At 52.5% G+C, this 20,179-nt stretch overlaps 1 protein-coding gene across 3 annotated transcripts in view; it reads left to right on the top strand.

Moving 5' to 3' along the window:
- The window catches only part of C15H16orf74 (chromosome 15 C16orf74 homolog), a 28,662-nt gene extending 9,102 nt beyond the window's left edge, over positions 1–19,560 (top strand). For all 3 annotated transcript variants that reach the window (XM_033128284.1, XM_033128285.1, XM_033128283.1), the window contains 3 exons: positions 256–301; positions 16,508–16,648; positions 19,027–19,560. In XM_033128284.1, the coding sequence (XP_032984175.1) occupies positions 274–301; positions 16,508–16,648; positions 19,027–19,085 (228 nt within the window). In that variant the 5' untranslated portion in view covers positions 256–273 and the 3' untranslated portion in view covers positions 19,086–19,560. The remainder of the gene's footprint in view (positions 1–255; positions 302–16,507; positions 16,649–19,026) is intronic.
- Positions 19,561–20,179: the final 619 nt, after the last annotated feature.

Genomic DNA, 20,179 nt, shown 5'->3' with positions numbered 1-20,179 from the left:
CCACGCCCTCACCTTCACTTTACCCGGCGACCGCAGCCGGCCTCCAGTATATTTAGCTTTGAGGCGCCTGAAAGTTTTTTCCGCCAGCACAGACTCAGCTTTGAGCAAATGCAGCCCAGATGTAGTCAGCAGGCACTGGGACCTGGAGGCCGTGGTTTCTCTCCCCCCTGCTTCCTGTTGTGCACCCATCAGGGCCCGGGGGTGGGGGCCTGGCCACACGTGGCCAATACAAACAAGCCTCTCCTCTCTCTGCAGGCCCACAGAGGCGCCAACATGGGGCTTAAGCTGTCCTGTCTGAAAGGTAAGGCGGGTGGCTCTCCCCCACCAGCTCTTAGGTGGGTGGAAGGCAGGGGGGACGGGAAGGAATGAGGCTGGAGAGGGTGGGGACGTAGACCCTGAGACCCTAGTGTTGCTACCCTGGAGAGGGGGGGCGCTCCCCGACTTAAGGCAGCACCTGTACACAGTAGGCGCCTATAAATGCTTGCTCTGACTCTGAGGGCCCCTCCAGGCTTCCCCTTTCACTGGAAGCTGAGTGATGTGGGAAAGTCACAGCGTCCCTTGGGTCTCAGTTTCCCCCCGGAGAGATTAATCCCAGGCTGCGGAGAGGAAGGGAGTAAGAGGTCCACACGTAGGTGCCAGGCACGCTCGGTGTGTTTGCTCTCCACCCTGCCTGTTATCACCAAGATAGGAGGACCGGCCTGCCAGGGCCTAGGGAAGGCGGGCTGGAAGAGGAGAAAGGCCAGAGGGAGAATGTTCTAGAAGGACACAGAATCACTGAGCGCTGATGGGGGTGTTGGCAGAGTCAGCCCACATCTCTGTCCTGTGCTCTAGACCTTTCTATCTAGCATCTGGATGACCCAGACCAATATGGACTATGCAGAGGCCTCCCCTCAAGCCCCATTGTTTCATGACAAATCCTCCCACCCCATGTCTCCCCACCCTGAAATCTGGGAGTCGCCCTGGATGGCCCCTCGCCCTCATGCAGCATGCCCACCAGCCCTGACTCTCCTCCTGGATGTCTGAGGCCTGCCCCTGGCTCCATCCCCTCACCACTGGAAGTCAGGAGGCATGGGAAGGTCAGGCCAGGATGAAGGACCATCTTTCAGGTCCCACAGCCAGGATGAATGAACTCCAGGAGAGCATCTGATTGGTCCAGCTCAGGGCTTATGCCTGCCCCTCACTGGAGGGTGCGGCATCTCGATGGACTGCTCCTCCAAGACTGCATGCAAGTGGGGAGCAGTGGTTTTGCTGGAGAAAATCAGGATGTTGTTTGCCAGGTGGGGATGGGATGCTGGAGAGACATAGACAACCACATCCCTCTAGAGGCGGGTCCCTCTGAAGCTCCAGGCTGAGCCCACCAAGGAACTGAGGGAAGTGTTGAGTCAGTGGAGGTCCGGCTGTTGGATCCCAAGACCAGACCTTAGAGCTCTAGGACTCTCTTCCTTAGACTTCCCTGTGGGTCTGTCTCCCCGGTGCCCTGCACAGAGTAGGCGGTCAGGACAAGCTTTTTCTGTTGTTTTTTATTGTGGTAAAATACACAAAACATAAAGTTTACCATTTGAACTATCTTTAAACGTACAGTTCTGTGGCATTAAGTACATTCACATTGTTGTGCAACCATCGCCACCATCCATCGCCAGAACTTCTTCATCTTTCCAAACTGAAACTGTCCCCATGAAACACTAACTCCCTATTCCCCTTCCCCAGCCCCTGGCAGCCGCCATTCTACTTTCTGTCTCTATGGATTTGACTACTCTAGAGAACCTTCCATAAGTGAAACCGGACAGTATTTGTCTTTTTGTGACCGGCTTATTTCACTCAGTAAAATGTCTTCAAGGTCCATCCATGTTGTAGCACGAGTCAGTGCTTCATTCCTCTTTAAGGCTGAATAATATTCCACTGTGTGTGTAGAACACATTTTGTTAATTCATTTGTCTGCCAGTGGACATTTGGGTTGCTTCCGCACTTTGGCTGTTGTGTCAAGACATCTTTGAGAAATAAACCCAAGCCCCTGGAGAGACCTCTGGGACCACTTATCTTCCATCCCAAAGCTGGGTGCTCAACCTAGGGAGAGACCCAGGAAATGCAGATGCTGAGTCCCTGGGAGATTACACACACACACACACACACACACACACACACACACCCCACCCAGGACTGAAAGCCCGGGCAGCAGGCCGAGTGCTCCTAGGGCTGGGAGCTTCTAGAAGGGCCTCCTTCCAGGCTGGGACCTGGAGGAGCTAAGTGCTAGAATGGGGGAGCCTGCAGTTCCAAGCAGGTGTGCTCATACATTTTTCATTGCTAGCTCTCTGGGATTCGCCCACCGGCCCTGGGCTACCAGACCTCTGCTCTCCCCCAGCTCTCCCCTCCAGCCTTGGGCAACACAGGCTTCGGTGTGACTCGGGGGTTGGGGGCCGGGCACAGAACCCTTTTCTCTGTGCTAAACCGAGACAACCCAGGCCCGCCAGCCGTGATGTCCCAACACCCCAGACCTTCCTCCTCTGCAGAGCCTTATTTTCAGTTTTCCTGTACGGGATATGTCCCATTCACGGAAACATCAGCGTGCTGGCTACCCTGTAGCCCCATAACCCTCAGTTGTCCCCGCGCCTTCTCTTTCCTGGCTGCCAGCAGGTATGGTTTTCCCTGGTCGTCGGTATTGGCACATGTGGTGCTGTGCACTCTTTTATTTCTGTTTTAGTTCATGTTTGGATGTGAATGCTGTCTTTCTTGCGGCGGTACCATTTTCACAGTTCTTTAATACCTGTGTCAGGTTCCGTCAAGAGTTGGTCTTTGGATTTCTAACTTGTTGCTTTTGTAGATAATGCCATTTTGAACATCTTTGCTTTCTGATTTTGTAAATTATTAGTATTTCTTTGGGATAAATTCCAGCAATCAAAATCCAGGTCAAGTAATTAGCATATAAATGGTGGGTTCTTATTGGAGGCTTAGCCTGGACAAGTCCCTGTTCTCTGTGTTAATATGCAGATGACCCATCCATCCCTCCTCCCACCACCCACCACAAAGTGGGTACTATTGTGATTCCCGATTTCCAGATGAAGAAGCTGAGGCACAGAGAGGCAGTGCATTTTGTCTGGGGCCACACAGCTGGTTCCCATGTGGGATTTGAACCCAGGCAGGCTGGTCCCAGAAGTTTGGCTTCAATCACCACCTGTCCAGACTCTTTAGAGGAAAACATTTTAATTCAACATTTAAAGTAGCCACTGTAGAAACTTTATCCACTTGAGCTCGTTAAATCTTCACATTAACCCTTTAAGATGGTGTCCTAGTGTCATGGGGCCACTGTAACAAATGACCACAAACTGAGGGGAGCTTAAAACAACAGAAATGTATTCAGTTACACTCTTGGTGGCCAGAAGCCCTAAATCAAGGTGTCACAAGTCCATGCTTCCTCTAAAAGCACTTGGGGAGGAGCCTTCCTGCCTCTTCCAGCTCCTGGTGGGCCCAGGGGTCCCTGGGCTTGTGGCTGCATCACCCCAGTCTCGGCCCCCATCTTCACATGGCCTCCTCCCTGGGTCTCTGTGTCCTTCCTCTTATAGAGACACCAATCTTTGGACTTAGAACCAGTCTTAACTCCAAGATGATCTCATCGCGAGATCCTTAACTAATTACATCTGCAAAGACCTTTCTTCTACATAAGGTCACGTTCTGAGGTTCTGAATGGCTGTGAATTTTGAATTTGGGGGGAACTCTATTCAACTCACTACAGGTCACTTCACCTCTGAGCCCTCTGCGTGTGGGAAGTCACGTGCTTTTCCTGGCTGGCAATACAGACTCAGCCCAAGGTGGGAGATCACTAGAGAGTGACAGTGGAGAGAGGATGACAGCTGGGCTGAAACCCTCTTGTTTCTGCTTCCAAAGGAGAGTGGGGACAGCCGTGTGCTTTAAGTGGGGTCCTTCTGCGCACGGGCCTGGCCATAGCGGCTGTGACGTGTGGGAATGATGTGTGACACTGTCCAAGAATGCCCCCCGTCATGCCCTGTTGTGCACACGCTGGTGCGTGCTAGATGGCTGTCCCTGTGGACGTGGCACTGCTCCCTTAGTGTGTGACCTCAGTTCGCCTATTGTATCCTTACTACAGCTGGATGGCATAGATAACTTTATGGACGGGGAGACTGAGGCACAGGGCGCTCTCGATGGCTCAAGGTTACATGGCTGGTCAAGAGGGGCTTGGCTCAGCAGATGGCAGGGAGGGGTGGTGGTTTCCCTGGTTCCTGTGCCCGTTCTCTCATGGTCGGCACTGCGCATGACACAGCACAGTGGGGCTGCATAGGTCTCAGTGGGCGCCCCGAACTTACCTATGAGCCTCACCTGGAAAGTAGTGAGACATGCGCATTCTTATGACCCCCCTGTTTACTGAGTCAGAAGCTCGGGGGTTTGTGAACAAACCCTGGGGGGATTCTGGCACCTGCTCAGGTTTGAGAGCCACTGGTGAAGTGGCTCTGGGGTCAGAGAGATCCGAGTTCAAATCCCGGTCTGCCCCTGACTAAATGTAACCTTGTGCAAATCACTTCACATGTCCGAGCCTCAGTTTCCCCATCTGCAAAATGGAGTGATGAATGGGAACATCTCCTGAGTCAGGTTTTGAGAAATATCTAAGATGAACACTAAAGCCCATGTCCAATGAACAGGGTTTCCTGTCCACCTCCACCCTCTGTACCTTTCCACTCTGGTGGCAGCTCCAGCTGTGTGGGGACCTCCCCAGGGGAAAATTAAACTGGAGGTGCAGGATTCCCACTGGTGCTCCCTCGGGGGTTTGGTGTGGTCTCTGGGTCTCTCTGGAGGGTATCAGCTCATGAAACGGGGCTGGCCCCAGCCGAATGGCCTTCTGGGCAGCCTGGGGCCAGGCGGGAAAGGGCCAGGAGATGGAGACTGTCTTGGATTGGCGGTGGGTTCATTTGTTTAATAGACTATTTTTTGAGAACAGTTTTAGATTTATAGAAAAATTGCAAAGACAGTACAGAGCTCCCATAGGCCTCCCAGCCACTTTCCCCTATAGGTAACATCGTATATTAATATGGTACATTTATTAGGACAATTACTGAATTGATTCAGGTACGTTACTTTAACCCAAGTCCATGCTCTAGTCAGATTTCCTCAGTTTTTAACTAGTGTTCTTGTTCTGTCCCAGGATCCTACCTTACGTTTTGTCATCGTGGTCTCCTTAGGCTCCTCTGGGCCGTGACGGTTTCTCGGAAGTTCCTTGTCTTTGTGATATATTTTGACACCATTTTGAGGACACTGGTCAGGTGTTTTGCAGGGTGGGCATTTGGCTGATGTTGGTAGGTTTTTAAAGTCTCTCTTGCTGAATACAGGACGATGGTGATGATGGGAACGGAGAAGGACACATACAGCCCCTCCTCCAGGCCACTGGGATCTCTGACTACCAGGCCTTTCTCCCAGCTTCCTTCCCAGGGGCTCAGAGCCTCTCTTCCACTTGGCCTGTGACCCAGGCGGGAGGCAGGTGGGGACTGGCCGTTATGTTGCCTGTTTTTCTAATTGGTGTTGGAGGCCCAGGACTAGCCCCAAGTCACACTGAAAGAGTCACACTGCACTGCCCCACGCTAATGGGAACGCTTAGTTCCAGCTGTCCCTTAGCTGCCGTCCAGAGTTGGTCGAGGTTGTTCGTGGCACAAATGTTGATTGCGTCCCCACTAACTACTGCGTGCTAGGAACGGAAGCCAGCCTGGCCCACCCTGGGTAGGGATGGTATCACTGAATAAGCAACCAAGGCTGAAAGAGCTGGCCTGGGAAAGCGTGGGGAAACGGATGGTGTTCCTGGCAGCGGGAAGTGCAGCAGGAGCCGTGTGTGTGTGTGTGTGTGTGTGTGTGTGTGTGTGTGTTGGAGGATTTGAAAGGAGGATAGCAGGTGGGTGAGGAGAAGCCTGCAGCAGCCCAATAGAGCGGGCAGGGAGTTGGGATTTAATGGGGATGGGGAGCTCCATGAAAAGGGAGGGGATAAGAGGCATTCATTTGACTAAGGTGGGCGAGGTCCTCTCTGTCGTGGAGCCGGCTACGTGGAAGCAGGGAACAGTGTGCCAGGCAGAGAGAACAGCAGGTGCAAAGACCCTGAGGCAGGAACAAGATTGGTGAACTGATGAGCATTGAGGAGGCCAGTGTGGCGGGAATGGGGAAGCCGAGCAGGAGGAGCTGAGGTTAGAGCTGGGAGCTGAGGTGTGGTATCAAGAATTTCTTTTCAGAGTAACAGGAAGTACCCCAATCACTCCCGACCAAGGGTCTCCACCTCTGTTGCACATCAGGATTACATGGGAGACTTTCAGAAAAGGGCAGGTCTGGCCCACTCCCCAGGGTCGGAATGCGCTTGGTGTATTTAAGAAGCTGTATGCAGCCTGGGGTGAGAACCACTGTCCAGGTCCAGTGTCCTGGCTTTTCAGATGGGCCTGGGATGTGCACTGACTGCCCAAGGTGACAAGAGGCAAGTTAATTTGGCTGGGAACCCAGATATGCAGGCTCCAATCCAGGGCTCTTTCTGGAACCTTCTGAACAAATCTCTGCTTAGGGGACAGGGGCTGCGAGGAGACCCCCCAGCCCACTCAGAGTGGGAGGTAATCCAAACCTGTCTTAAATGCCAAAGGAAATGGTGCTTAATTTGCCTCTCGCCCCAGTAGGTGGCCTCCTGGCTCACAGAAGAGGCTTAGCCTCTGTCTTTTTATGCTAAACCTCCAGCACCTGCTCTGCCCCAAGAAGGAGGGAGGGTCTTGAGTGTGGAAGTCAAATGTCACAGCAGGTGGGAGGAGACAGTCCCTGACCGTGCCTGGGTTAGAACCAGTCCCAGCATGCAGCAGTAAGTCCTCAGGTGACGGTCCCATTAAAGTTCACCTACCCCTTACTCTCCAGTTCCACGGGGTCAGGAACCATAGCTGCCCTGCTCATCCCCGAAGCCTGTACCCAGCTCTGGGTCAGCGCACGGTAGGGACGCAATCAGTGTTTGCAGAATGAACCATCTCTTGACTTTAACCCAGGGTGGAGACCCTCACAGGGCCTGTCTCTAGCTGGCTGGGGGCAGCTGTGCCGTCACTCCGTCAGCCCAGGGGGGAGGTCCATGCTCACCAGCCCGGTGCCTCCCCTGTCCTCCCATATTGAGGAGAGTTGCTTGTCATCTCCAGTGGACAGATGAGGAAACTGAGGCATCAGGTGGCAAAACTCCCTGCCCAAGGTCACACAGCTAGAATGTGGCCACGCTGGGGCCCAGAGGACCTTGGGAACATGACTGGGCACCAGACACATGCCCCATACCCATCCCTTCCTCTTGCCTGGCAGGTTCCTCCGAGCCTGGCATGGATAAGGTGCTCTGGACGTGTTTGTGGCATGAATGAAGGAGGAAGAGTGAGCTTCTGGGCCATGGGGGGGTGGGTGGAAGGGAGGGAAGGTGAAGTGGGGGAAGGCAGGTCATGGGACTTACTGTGTGGTTCTCGCTGCCCACGGTGGGGGCCCTCGGCTCTGTGTTGCTGAGGACTCCCAAGTGAGAGCCATGCTAACCAATAGTTAGCTGCCGGAACATGGCTGGCTGGGAGGCTAAGCAGCCTGCTTCTCCCAGGCCCAAGGAGTTGCCTTTCTCCCTCGTTGGGGTGTGAAGGCTCCCTCCAAGGAGACTTCAGACGCCAGAGTAGGGGTGCAGAGGCCGGGGTAGGGGTGCAGATGCCAGGGTAGGGGTGCAGAGGCCGGGGTAGGGGTGCAGAGGCCGGGGTAAGGCTGCAGAGGTGACTCTGAGCCATGGCAGCGCTGTACCCTTGTCTATCTTTGACCTTCCCCCGCCCCCGTCCTTTTGCTTCGTGGCTTGCAAGCCTCTCGGTGCCCGAGACTGACAAGCGCAAAGCTAAGGGACTGGTCCCACTGGTCCAAATCCCATGTGACGTGGCTGAGGGTCTTCACCTCCCTGAATGGGTGCTTCTTGTTTTGAACTATAAAACGGACACAATTATACCCTGCCTGGGGCAGGGCAGTTGTTGGGATGGAAGAAGACACGTCAGGAGCTGAGAACGGGGCCTGGGATGTGGAAATCGCCACTGGAGCTCCTGGAGTTCCTATGATGTGCCCATATTATTTCCGCCCTTTTGAAGTGTTTTTGAAATTTTGTTTATGGCTATGGGCCAGGCCCTCGATGGCCAAAGCAGTATGATTCTGGTACCTACCTGAGAGGTCACTAACTTGGCCAGGAGTCCAGCACACAAACTGATAAATGTCCTGGGCCAGTCCCAGGTGGCAGGACAGACATGGCCTCACTGCCTGCTACCTAGGGTGGCTGGGCTTTCAAGCGCTGCAGTTAGGCCACCATGGGCTTTCTGGAGCCAGGATGGCCCTACAATTATCCCAGTTCAAGAGGGACAGGCCTTCTTCCCACCCATCTATTGGACATAGGGGAAAGGCTGTCCCCAGAGGGAGCATAGCCTGGGGCAGGGCTGAGACGAGCACTGGAATCTCCTTGACTAATTGCCTCTTTAATAGCAGTAATAACAGTCCTAATGATACGGCCCTGCTAAGAACCTGCTATTGGCTGGGCTGCCCCAGACACTTCAATTTAATGTCACATGTCCTTGTGAGAGCCTTGCAGGTTACGAGTGATGATCTAGGGTGAAAGTTAGAATATTCCGGCAAGGGGCCAACCGAATGTAGCCCCCTGTAACAGGCCTTCTGAGCCCTAGATCCCTAAGGAAACGGGCTCAAAGGGGGGAAGAAACTCACTCAGTCCACACAGCTGGTGAGGGGCAGACTGAGGATGCCAATTGCCCTGGCTCAGGCCGTTCGGCAGCCCCTTCCCATAGCTCCAGCCACGCAGGTGTGCAGTGGGGCCACTTGGGGACAGAGAAAACAACAGCTCTCGGGCACCACGCTGAAATGCTGAGCTCTTGTCGAGATTAGCGACTGCTATGACTGGTTACCCCTCCCCCCAACCAGTAGAGTTGTCAGATTTAGGAGGAAAAAACCATAACACAGGATGCCCAGTGACATTTGAATTTCAGATAAATAAGGAATAATTATCTAGTATAAGCGTGTCCCAAATATTGCATGGGACATACTTTTTAGTATACTAAAAATAAAAACAAATTTGTCCTGGACTTTATCTGGCCATCCCACCCCCCAGGGGAAACCCCACAGTGTCCAGAGACATTTTTTTATTGTCACAACTGGAAAGTGCTACAGCATCTAGAGGCCAGGGGTGTTTCTAAACACCCTACAATGCGCACGCAGTACAGCCCCCCCACAAGGATCTAGCCGCAGACGTCCACAGTGAGGAACCCTGAGCTACATACATCAAGCGTTTCCCACAGGCCAGGTGGGTGCCAAGTACTTTGCTTATGTTCTTTGACTTCAGTTCTCACAGTTATCCTCTTGTGTCCATTTTAGAGATGAGTAGACTGGGGCCAGGAGGAGGACCACTGGCCCAAGATTACACTGCTGTCGTAGCCGAGCTCACCACGCTGTACCTTCACCCTCCGTGGCTGAGAGCCCCAAGAAGCCTCCTCAGAGGGGCTGATGCAGGGAGGAGTAGGGACAGTCTGCCAGAACGGGGTAAGGGCTGGTGGGGGAGAGGGCCTGCCGGAGTCCCTGCTCGGAGGCGGGAAGGCAGATGCCGGACAGTCAGGGAGGGGGGCACATTCCCCCACTTGCTGTGCTGGAGCCTCTCTCTGGCTCCTCCTCCCAGGTTCTCCAGCAGCTCATCCCTGACGTAAGCCGGAGCTTTTTCCTTAATTAAAAAGAGATTTAAAACAGCCATTGCCATCTCCATTGGGCCTGCTGCCTCGAGAAGGTAAAACCACCGAGCTGCCCTAGGCTCATCCATAATAATGCAAGGCTTTCCCCTTAATTGGAATTAAAAAAAAAAAAAGAAAGAAAAAAGATTAAGTGCATGTGAAACCCTCAGAGGCCTTTGTTGGTTTGTTTTTGAAAGTCCTGCACTAAATCCAGAGGCCCAGTCATCTCTGAGGAATTAATGCCAGCCTCTGTGCCCGTGTCCCTGCCCCAGGGCCTTGGTGTATGCTGTGGCCCACCCGAGTGCCCTCTGCTCCATCTCTCCTGCTGCTCTCGGATTGGCCCCCTCTGGGAGGCCTTTTCTGATTCCCACTCCTCCTCCTTTCATCTGCTCCGTGCTCCTCCTATCGCTGACCCAGCTCTGGGAGGTATTTATTTGCATCCTGGCCCCAGGAAGGCCAGACTTTGCATCAAATCCTGTGACCCTGGGCAAGGCCCCTGACTCCTCTGTGTCTCATGGAAGGATAATTTTTCACACTGTTAGCCTCCTTATGAGAAAGAGGTATGAATTCCCAGCCCCTGGCTTCCTGTAAGCCTGTTCTCATAGCTCAGTAGCGTGGGCCCCTCCCCACAGTGGCTTAGACCACGGGGGACCCTCCCTGTTTTTTTCCAGCCGACCCTGAAATCTTCGGGGCCCCAATTCTGCTGCTGGAGCCTGGAAGTAGAAGAAGGTAAAGTGTGGGGGAGGAGGAAGAACATGTTGAGACGATTTTGTTCTCTGCTGTGTCCCCAGCACCTGGAACAGTGCCTAGCACATAGTAGGTGCATAAGAAATGCTTTTTGAGTACCTTCCCTGGGCCTGGCTCTGTGCTGGGGGATTTATTTATACCTGTGCTGCAAGGAAAGGGAGCAGCAGACTCACTCTACAGGTGAGAAAGCTGGGGCCAAGTGAGGCAAAGTCACAGCCAGGAAGTGGGAGAACTGAAAATTGGACTCAATTTTTCTTTCTTCCTGAGCCTGTGGCCATTCCAATCCAATAAGGAAAACTGTCTGGAGTGTTCAGTTGGAACCAAGAATATTTTGTCAGTCACTCCACAAACAGCGTTTAGCTCCCATTCCAATTCTGGGACTACAAGGGTGGGACAAGGTCCCCACCAGCTGAACTCAGGTAGTGGATGGCACCCAGGAGGTGCCAGTCATCTGCCGAATCAATAAATAAGTGCTAAGATTGGAATCTCATGCTGCTATTAACAGCCTGTGGTTATCGAGCGTGCGCTGCAAGGCCAGTTCTGTGGTTTTCTTACCTGCAAAATGCACATAAGGATGGCGCCCACCTTGGCAGGAGTGAGGACCTCAGCGTGGTTCTTAATCCCCTCAGCACCCACGGAAGGTGCAGAGTATTATTCACCCCCATTCTGCAGGTGAGAAAAGGAGGTCCAAAGAGTTGGAGCCACTGCCCAGGTAGCTTGAAGCTCAGGTGTATGTTCTGGCTTCCTGCTGCATTGTGGGTCAAGCAGGGTCACTGTGTGTGTGATGGTCTTTTGGGGGAGAGTGGATGCCATCCTAGGGACGCGGTTCCAGGCCAGGTCCCAGAGGTGGCACCAGAGTGCCAGCTTGAGTGCCATTTTTAAAAGAACCAGCAGAGGGCGCCCTTGAACTGTGATGTCTGCCAGAGGGCAGCACCTGCTCATGGCTCCAGCCACTCTGGCCTTTGGGTGACGGCCTGGGGGTTGCTGAGAGCTGGCATAGGGAATGGTGACCTGTCCTCAGGGACCTGGGGCATCCTGAACAGAAGCTTGCGTGGCTTAGGGCTTCTGAAGGATGAAAAAGGGTGGCTGGTTCCAGAAGGGGTGAGGTAGGCATGTGGTCCTGGAGCTACCTGGCCTCTGCTTATTTTGGGGCCTCCCTTTTCCAAACCTTGGTTTTCTCATCTGCAGAATGGCCATGATCCTAGTATTCAGCTTGAGGATGGCATGAGAATTAATTCAAGAGTGAAAATGGCAGGCTCAGCCCAGATCCTGACACAGGGATGCTTGAGAAGGGCTAGCTGGTCTCAGTGGGAGGAGGTCCTCACCTTTTGCGCCCTCCCCAGGCCCTGCTCAGATGGCTCCTGTCAGTCATTGCTTCCATGCTTGGCAGCCACATGTCCCATACCAGGTATTTCACTCCCACATAATTGATATCCCTAGGAAACCGAGGCTCATAGAGGAAGGCCACATGTTCCCAGTCACCCTCGTTTGGGGGTTCCCAGCCCTGGCTGTGAGACGCCCCTGGGAGCTTTTAAAAAGTCCTGAGGGGAGAGTAGCGACATTGGGCCCCTTTGGGGGTGGAGTCGCGCATCAGTATTTGTTTAAACTTCCCAGGTGATTGCGTTGAGTAGCTAACATGGGACACCACTGTGCTGGAGCTGGGAGAGGGCAGAGCCTGGTCGCAGGGGAGGTCCGTCTGACCTTGTCAAAGCAGCTCCCCATTTCACCGAGGGAAGGCCAGGAAGGCCCGCTCTGGAGGCTGGCGTGTGGACTGTCTGGGGTTTTGCCTGCTCTGTCTCCAGGGCCCAGAGCAGCATGTGCTCCACGGCAGGGCCCAGTCTGAAATCTTTGAATGGCTCTAGGGCACTGGGATCCCCTTCTTGCCCCCTGCTCCCTTGCAGCGACCTAGCCCCCTAAAGCCCCAGCCCAGTCCTTGCCCTCAGAAAATTAATGGCCTGAGGCAGGTAGGTAATTAACAAACAACAGTTCTGGCGTTAGCACAAGTGAGCTCCTGGTCTGGGACACGGTTGGCATTTGTTGTTAATCCCCAAAGTCGGCTTTATCTCCCGAGAGCTTTTCCCTGCTGCTCTGCCACCTCTGCCCGGAGGCAGCTCAGCCCAGCCCGGGAATGAGGGAGGAGCTGGAGTCCCACCGTCCTCCTGCCTCTTCTCTCCCCTCCCTCTTTGTTCCCTCCTCCTCCCCTCTCTCTCTCCTCCCTCCTCCCTCCCCTCTCTCTTCTCTCCTCTCTGCCTCCAGCATCTCTCCTGGGCCCACTCTGAGTGACCTGATGCTTCCCAATTAAGAATGTGGCTTTGTCGCCAAGCTCCCAGAACACGTTAAAATGCAAATGGGAGGCCCTGGGAGGAGTGTGGGTTTTCTCCATTAGCATTTTATTGTGGAACTTTGGAACCTTCCTGGAGGAAGGGGGCCTTGGAGACTGAGCGGGGAGGCTCCCTCCTGTCACAGATAACAATAATCAGAGCTTCCTTTTGTTGTGAGCACTCCAGGAGATGCTCTTTATGGATGATTACAGAGAAGCTAACGGATTGAGCATCCCCTGGGCCCCACTCGCTGGGCAAGTGCTTTACGTGAATTCATTCATTCATTCCATGGAGCCCACCGCCCTGCAGAAGCTGGGATTGTCACTACCCAACAGCAGCCAGGCTTTGGGTTTTGGTTTTGGTATTTAAGAGCCTTAGGTTTTTCAGGTTCTGTTATTATCTGTTAGGACACCATGCATGTCCCCGATCCAAACTCCCAGATTCCCACATGTGATAGAACAGGACTGGCAAACCACAGAGCCCCAGGGCCAAAGCTGGCCTGCTGCCTGTTTTTGTAAATAAAGTTTTATTGGAACATAGCTATGCCCATTCATTGACACATCTCTGTGCCTGCTTTCCAGCTACAATGGCACAATTGAGTAGTTGTAACGGAGACTGCATAGCCCCCAAAGTAAAAAATATTTACTATCTGGCCCTTTTCAGAAAGTTTGCCAGCTGTTATATAGAATTATAGTTATAAGAAGCACCAGCTTATAGAATCAAACAACCTTGGGTTTGGGTTCAGATCCTGGCTCTGCAATACACTGCTGTTCAGCTCTGTAAGTTCTTAACACTCTCTGGTACTCAGTCTCCACATCTGTGAGATGGGGCTGATTACCCATTGCACCTCACGGGTAGCTGTGAAACCAAAGGCGAAGTGCTTATTGGGCACGTGCTGCTGTCTGGGAAATGTTGCCACGATCGGGAAATGTTATAACGTGATAACGGGAGGGCCTCCTCCAAGTGGCTTTTATTTGTTTTACATTCTGGGCCTTTGAATAAGATTGCAGGAAGAATGGCCTTGGTGGGTGCTCTTGAGCTTGTAGTCTGATTGGGCCTCTTCCTACAGAACTAACCAGCCTGGTGGATTCATGGGGCCACAGGGGATCCCCAGGGAGGAAACAGGTTTGGGGTTCCCAGGACAGGCAAGCTGTGCTGCCTGTATCCGTTATCTATTGCTTAGTATGAATCCTAATAAACACAAATGACCCCCAAACTTAGTGGCTTAAACATTTGCCATCTCATAACTTCTGTCGGTCAGGAATTCAAGAATGCCGTACCAAGAGGTTCTGGCTCAGGGTATCTTGTGAGGTTACATTCAAGCTGTCGGCCAGGCCTGCAGTGTCATCCGAAGACTTGACCAGACTGGAGGACCTACTTCCCATGTGGCTCCCTCACACGGTTGTTGGCTGGAGGCCTCAGTTCCTCACCACGTGGGCTTCTCCACAGGCTGCGTGCATGTCCTCAAACATGGCAGCTGGCATTCCCCAGAGCAAGAGAGCAAGGAGGAAGTCATATCTTTCTGACCTCCCCTTGGAAGTCACATTTTCATTCTTATTCGTGAGAATTCATCCTAGATCCATCCCACACTGTTAGACTCCACTTCTTGGGGGACATTGAGAACCACCACACTGACCCTCCAGCGGCCATTCAGGAGCACAGTCCCAACGGTGCTCAGGGTTGGCCTGAGGAGCAGCAGGAATAACAATCACCCCATTGCTCAGCTCCTGCTGTTGGCCAGGGGCTCAGGCACTTGAGCTAATTCAATCCCAGTCTGGGGCTGTTTGGGCCAAGAACAAAGTGGTAGAGTATAGACGTAAGGATTTTAACCCCCAATTTCAATGGTGCCTGACGTTTTTCAATTTAAATTTAAAGTACTCCTGCGTGCTCTGTCCCAGGCACTGTAGTAGGCTCAAGGGAAACAGAGATGAGTGAGATGCTTACAGTAAAGGGAGATAGAATTAAGAACTAATCATTTCAATACAGTGTGACCAGAACTGGAAGATTGACGAATGAATGAATGAATGAATGAATACAGACAGAAGAGGGAGGAATCAGATTTGCTGGGACATCTTTCTCAAAGAAGAGCCTATTGTGTTGGACTTTGAAGGATGAGTAGGAGTTCACTGGCAAAGGAAGAGAGCATTCCAGGCAGGGGGAACAGCCTGTGCGAAGGCATGAAGGGGCTGGCAAGCCCAGTGTACCTGAGGAACTGTGAGCAGTTTGGGGAGTGTGGGCAAGTGGCAGGACGCGAGGCTGCAGGTAGGTTAGGCCAGATTGTGAAGGCTGAAAGCTGGGCTAAGAAGCTGACTTGATGATCAACATATCCCAAAATGTATTTTCTGATGCATGGTTCTGTAAGATGTTAACAGCCTCTCAGGTTAAGTTTAGGAAGGCCAAGGTTAAGCACAATTAAAGCGGCTTTCTTACTGCAGGACTTCTCAGAGCCTTTAATTTTCTAACATGCATGGGAGTCTACAAGAAAAGGATGGAGTAGATGGGATTCAGTCAACATTCAGATACATGGGATTCCCGAACTCATTTGATCGTGGAAGCCCCTTCCTGAAGGAGCCTCAGGAGGTCAGTGTTCCAGGGAACACACTTTGGAAAATGCTGCTTGTAAATTATTGTCAAGATCTAACACAATTTCTAAGTAGGTCTGTGGCATGATCAGATTGGCAGTTTCTGGCCAAACTGCCAGTTTCTGGCAGTTTCTGGCCAAACAGGGCAGACTGAAGAGGGAGAAGCCAGGAGGCAGAGGAACTAGTTAGGGGCAGGAGGAGGGAGAAGAAGTGATGTCAGAGATACAGAAGGGGGTGACATCTGTGGGCTTGGTGGTTGATTAATTTGGCTGGGGATTGAAGGGTGAGGAGGAAAAGGAAAAACTGTGGCTAAGGCTCTGGTCTCTGGCAGACGGTGATGTCATTGACTCAGACGGGAAGAATGGAGGAAGGTGTTTGGTGGAGTAAATGGAGTGGGTACTTCAGTGTTATATTATAGATCTATAACTAGGCTTGGCCAAATTACCTTTGCTTAATTTATGGGAAAGGGAAGACAACGAATTCAACACCTTGGAGGAAAGGGAAAAATCCCTTGAAAAAGCACATCTTACCAAAACCTGACACAAGATGGGAACAGAACAGCTGGCCAGCACCATATCTATTAAAGAAACCAAATTTGTAATGAAAAGTCTTTGCACAAAGAAAATTCCAGGCCCAGACAATTTCACTGGTGAATTCAGTGTAACATACAAAGAAGAAACAACACTGGTTTTACACATACTCCTTCAGAAAATCATAAGTGGGAGAGGTAACTTCATGCCTGGCTTCCACTCAGACAGGCCTCTGTTATGATTCAAGCTCTGTTGCTTTCATCCCTTCAGAGTCATGTTTTGAGTACCTACTATGTGTATGTGTCAGGCACTGTTCTAGCCCCTGAAGTTACATTAGTGAACAAAGCGGGTAAAACTCACTGTTCTCGCCAAGTTAGGCAAGGTCAAGTGGATCACTGAACTCTCCTGAGCCTCAGGTTCTTCGTCTGTGAAGTGGGGACAGCAGTGACCTCTTTCCTGAGAGTTGTCAGGACGCACAGTGACGGTGAGGGGAGGGAGGGAGGCAGGCAGCCAGCAGCAGGCAGTTCCCCAGCGGCCACTGATGCTTGTCTCTCTGTCGTGTGTGTACGTGTGTGTTCCATGGCCTGCCCTCTCAGGCTTTAAAATGTGTGTCAGCAGCAGCAGCAGCCATGATGAGGCTCCCGTCCTGAGTGACAAGCATCTGGATGTGCCCAACATCATCATCACCCCCCCGACCCCCACGGGCATGATGCTGTCAAGGGACTCCAGGCGGACAGGTGAGGTGACCCTGCCCCGCTGCCAAGCCAGGTCAAGGTCAGGTCTCGGGGTGTCTGGCTCGGGACAGCTCCTTTCTGTGCCATGGGTCTGAGCTCATGTTCCCACCTCCCCTGGGTTTATTAAAAATTTACCCTCGGATATTACTCTCCACCATGGGCCCCTCGCCGTGGCACCAGCCTCAGCAAGATGTGGCATGTTAAGTAATTAGCTAGACAGCCCCTGCCGGCAGCCGAGCGCGTGATGGATGGGGCTGGGTGGGCTCGCCAAGGTAATTGATGGATGCGCCTTCCCCTGCCCGCCGGACGACTGGTGCTCCATCTTGCTGGCCGCAGCAGTTCAGCTGGACAGGACAGGCTGGGAAGCACACCCACGCCAGACTCGGGCCCATCTCTGGGCCTTCTGGATGCAGCTCGCATCCGAAAGGGGAGAGAAGATAGAATTGTTCCCAGAGAGAGGGTGAGAGAGAAAGGCTGAAATTGGTGCTTCCATATGCCCCCCTGTAGATACTATTGGAGCTGTTGGGGCAAATTATTCATTTATTCATTAAACAGATTAATTGAGCCAGATCCGTGCTAGGTTCTGAGGCTGCTGTTCTGAATAATAATAACAAGAACAACAACAATAATAAAGTAGTGGTTCTGTAGCAGTAATTGAGTCTTCACAGTAACGGAGTTAGGTCCAGGTTTCAGCCCCATTTTTTAGGTGGGTAAACTGAGGTTCAGAGAGGTTGAGACACTCGCCGTACAGCTGGTAAGTGGCAGAGCTGGGATTCCGACACAGGCTTTGTGATCTGGAGCTCACCCTGTGGGACCCCTCGTTTAGACGCCCTCCCAGTGGCTAGCGTCAGTCAGCCAACTAGCCATGCAGACATGAGTCCTGCGTGGCTTCGTGTGGGGGACAGAGGCCGACAAGGCTGATACGGAGCTTATGGAAGTCTGGTGAGGGGCACTTAGGCAGACTTTTCCAGATGTGCTGAGTTTGGATCTCAGCTTGCCCACCAGGGCAAGTGACCTGGAGAAAGACATTGGACTCTGGGCCAGGCCTGTGCAGTTACTGGGGCTGGGCCGTGCTCAGTAAGGACTGTAATGGGCCACATTCCTATTTCACCTTCCCGAGTGTCAGGCACTGGGCTAAATGCTTTTTACAAATCTTATTTAATTCTCATTCCAACCCTATGGGCTGTGACTATACTGCCCTTCTCTCTAGTTTATAGATGAGGAAACTGAGGTTCAGAGGGAGAGTGACTCACCCAAGGGCATATAGCAAGGTGGGAAAAGAGCTGGGCTGCTGCTCCATTGTCGCATCAGAGAGCTCAGGGTGGGTAATAGAGGCCCAGGTCCTTGGCTCTGCATTACGCTCCCTTCTCTCTCCGAGCCTCAGTATCCCCATCTGTGAAATGGGATCCTAACCACCTTCCCTGCTCCTGGATCCGTGTGAGTGCCGGGGAGACTTGTGGTTACTCTACAAGGTCTGTGGGGTGAGAGCCTGGAGGCCCTGGGTCCCCAGGGGGATTCCTGACCCTGGGAGAGGTTTCTTTTAAGTTTAAACAGTTCCAGGATAGCTTAGTGCAGAGGGACGAGCACAGGAGTCCCCTCTTGTCTTGTCCGGAGACAGAGCTCAGACTCAACCCTACCCTTTCCCCACTCAGAGAAGAGAAGCATAGGAGAAAGGGTACAGGCTTGGAGTCAGAAAATCCTGGCTCTGCCACTCATCAGCATGTGACTTTGAGCAGGAAGCTCTACCTCCCTGAGCCTCTGTTTAACCATCTGTAAAATGGAGACAGTACTAGTGCTTCAGAGAGATTTGAGACAAGGATTTGAGACAAGGAAAGTCAAGGGCTGATTTCTCATGGTTGTCTGTCTTCTTGCCAGTGAATTTTAGGGCAGGAGAAAAGACCGCCAGACCTGGGTGGCACTTCCTCCAGGCCTGAGGTCTCTGAGTGGTGATCAGATAGCTGGGGCTTCCGCAGGCAGCAAGGAATTGGAGAAAACCCCAGCCCTGCCCGACCATCCTGCTGACTTGGAGCAGGTCTCTCCTCTCTGAGCCTCAACTTCCTATCTCTAGAATCGCCCAGCCCTGGGCTTAAAGAGGGTGAGCCCAGGGTGGGCCTAGGGGTACAGAATCCCAGGAACCTCAGCCAGGGACCAGGAGAGCTTGGCACTGCGTGTGAGCTGAGGGGTGTGGGGAAACCCTAGGAAGCCCAGCATCTTTGGGATACCCTCTCAGCATCCGTTGACACCCTGGCCCATATGGTGGGGAGCTAAGGATGGTGGCACAAAACAAGGAGCCCAGAAGCACCAGCCCCGGAGCCCCCAGGGAAAGGGGGCCCGATGGGGTGGGGGTCCATCCAAATGTTGATCCCCTCTCTGTCTCTTAGTCTGGCTGGATGAGATGGGGTCATGTCCGGAAGATGGAGAAATAGACCCTGAAGCCTGAGGAGGAGGCACAGATCTGGGATTTGTCAGCATTGTCTCCTGCTCTGGCCATCCCTCATTCCACGAGTCCCCGGGGGAGGGGCGTAGCTGTCTGGGACAGATGTTCTGAATATGCTGGATAGGAAAATGGAGTGATTCCGGCACTTAACCAGAAGAGGTGTGGCAAAATGAGCAAGGAACCAGCCCTGCACGCTTCCAGAACGATGTTTCCCCGGCCCCATTGAGTGGACCGGACCTCTAACGCCTACACGTTATTCCGGACCCCAGGGCCATGGTGACGGCCATCAGGGTGCCAGGGAAAAGCTTTCTTCTGGACACACCCCAGCTTCCTGGGCCATGCAGACAGTACCCAGGAGGTCAACACACACAAGAACTTCTTGCAAAGGAGTGGCTCCGTTTTTTACAAGTTGTTTTACAGATATTAAAGCCGTCTAAAAAATGATTTCTAATTTCTTTTTTGCATTATAAATAAAGATCCTCTGTAACAAATGGTGAACCCTGCTTCTTGGGCTGGGTGGAAGAGATGGAGCACACCTGGATACAGAGGTGGGTTTAAGAGAATCACTTATCATGGAGATCTGGCTGGTAAAGAACATTTAGATGGTCTCGGGCCCGTCAATTTGCAGACCACAGTGTCAGCCTGGATGTGACCAAGTACATGGCTCTGAAGTCACATGGACCCATTTGAGTCCCAGCTCCGCTCCTGCCAGCTGTGGGACCCTGGTAATAGGATGGAAGGCAATGGTTTTTGTATTTTTTTATTTACTTTTTTTTTTTTTTTTAATTTTTTTAAGGAGGGCGCAGCTCACAGTGGCCCATGTGGGAATAGAACCGGGAACCCTGGTGTTATTAACACCACGCTCTAACCAACTGAGCTAACTGGCCATCCCTGTATTTTTTAAAGAACATCAAATTGTTGGTGTCTCCCTCACCCCATAGAGTGTTCTGATCATGGCATGTGTGTTCATGTTTGTTTTCTTTGGCTTCTGTCAGGCTGTGTGGCTTCTCCTGGCTTTGGTTTGTCTGCTCTCTTAGTTGGGTTCTCCCAGAAACGCAGCCTGGGCCATGGCTTTGCAAGCAAGGAGTCTGTTTGGG

The sequence above is a fragment of the Rhinolophus ferrumequinum genome, chromosome 15 (assembly GCF_004115265.2).
Source record: "Rhinolophus ferrumequinum isolate MPI-CBG mRhiFer1 chromosome 15, mRhiFer1_v1.p, whole genome shotgun sequence".
Classification (NCBI taxonomy): domain Eukaryota; kingdom Metazoa; phylum Chordata; class Mammalia; order Chiroptera; family Rhinolophidae; genus Rhinolophus; species Rhinolophus ferrumequinum.
This window is presented reverse-complemented; position numbering and strand designations above follow the sequence as displayed.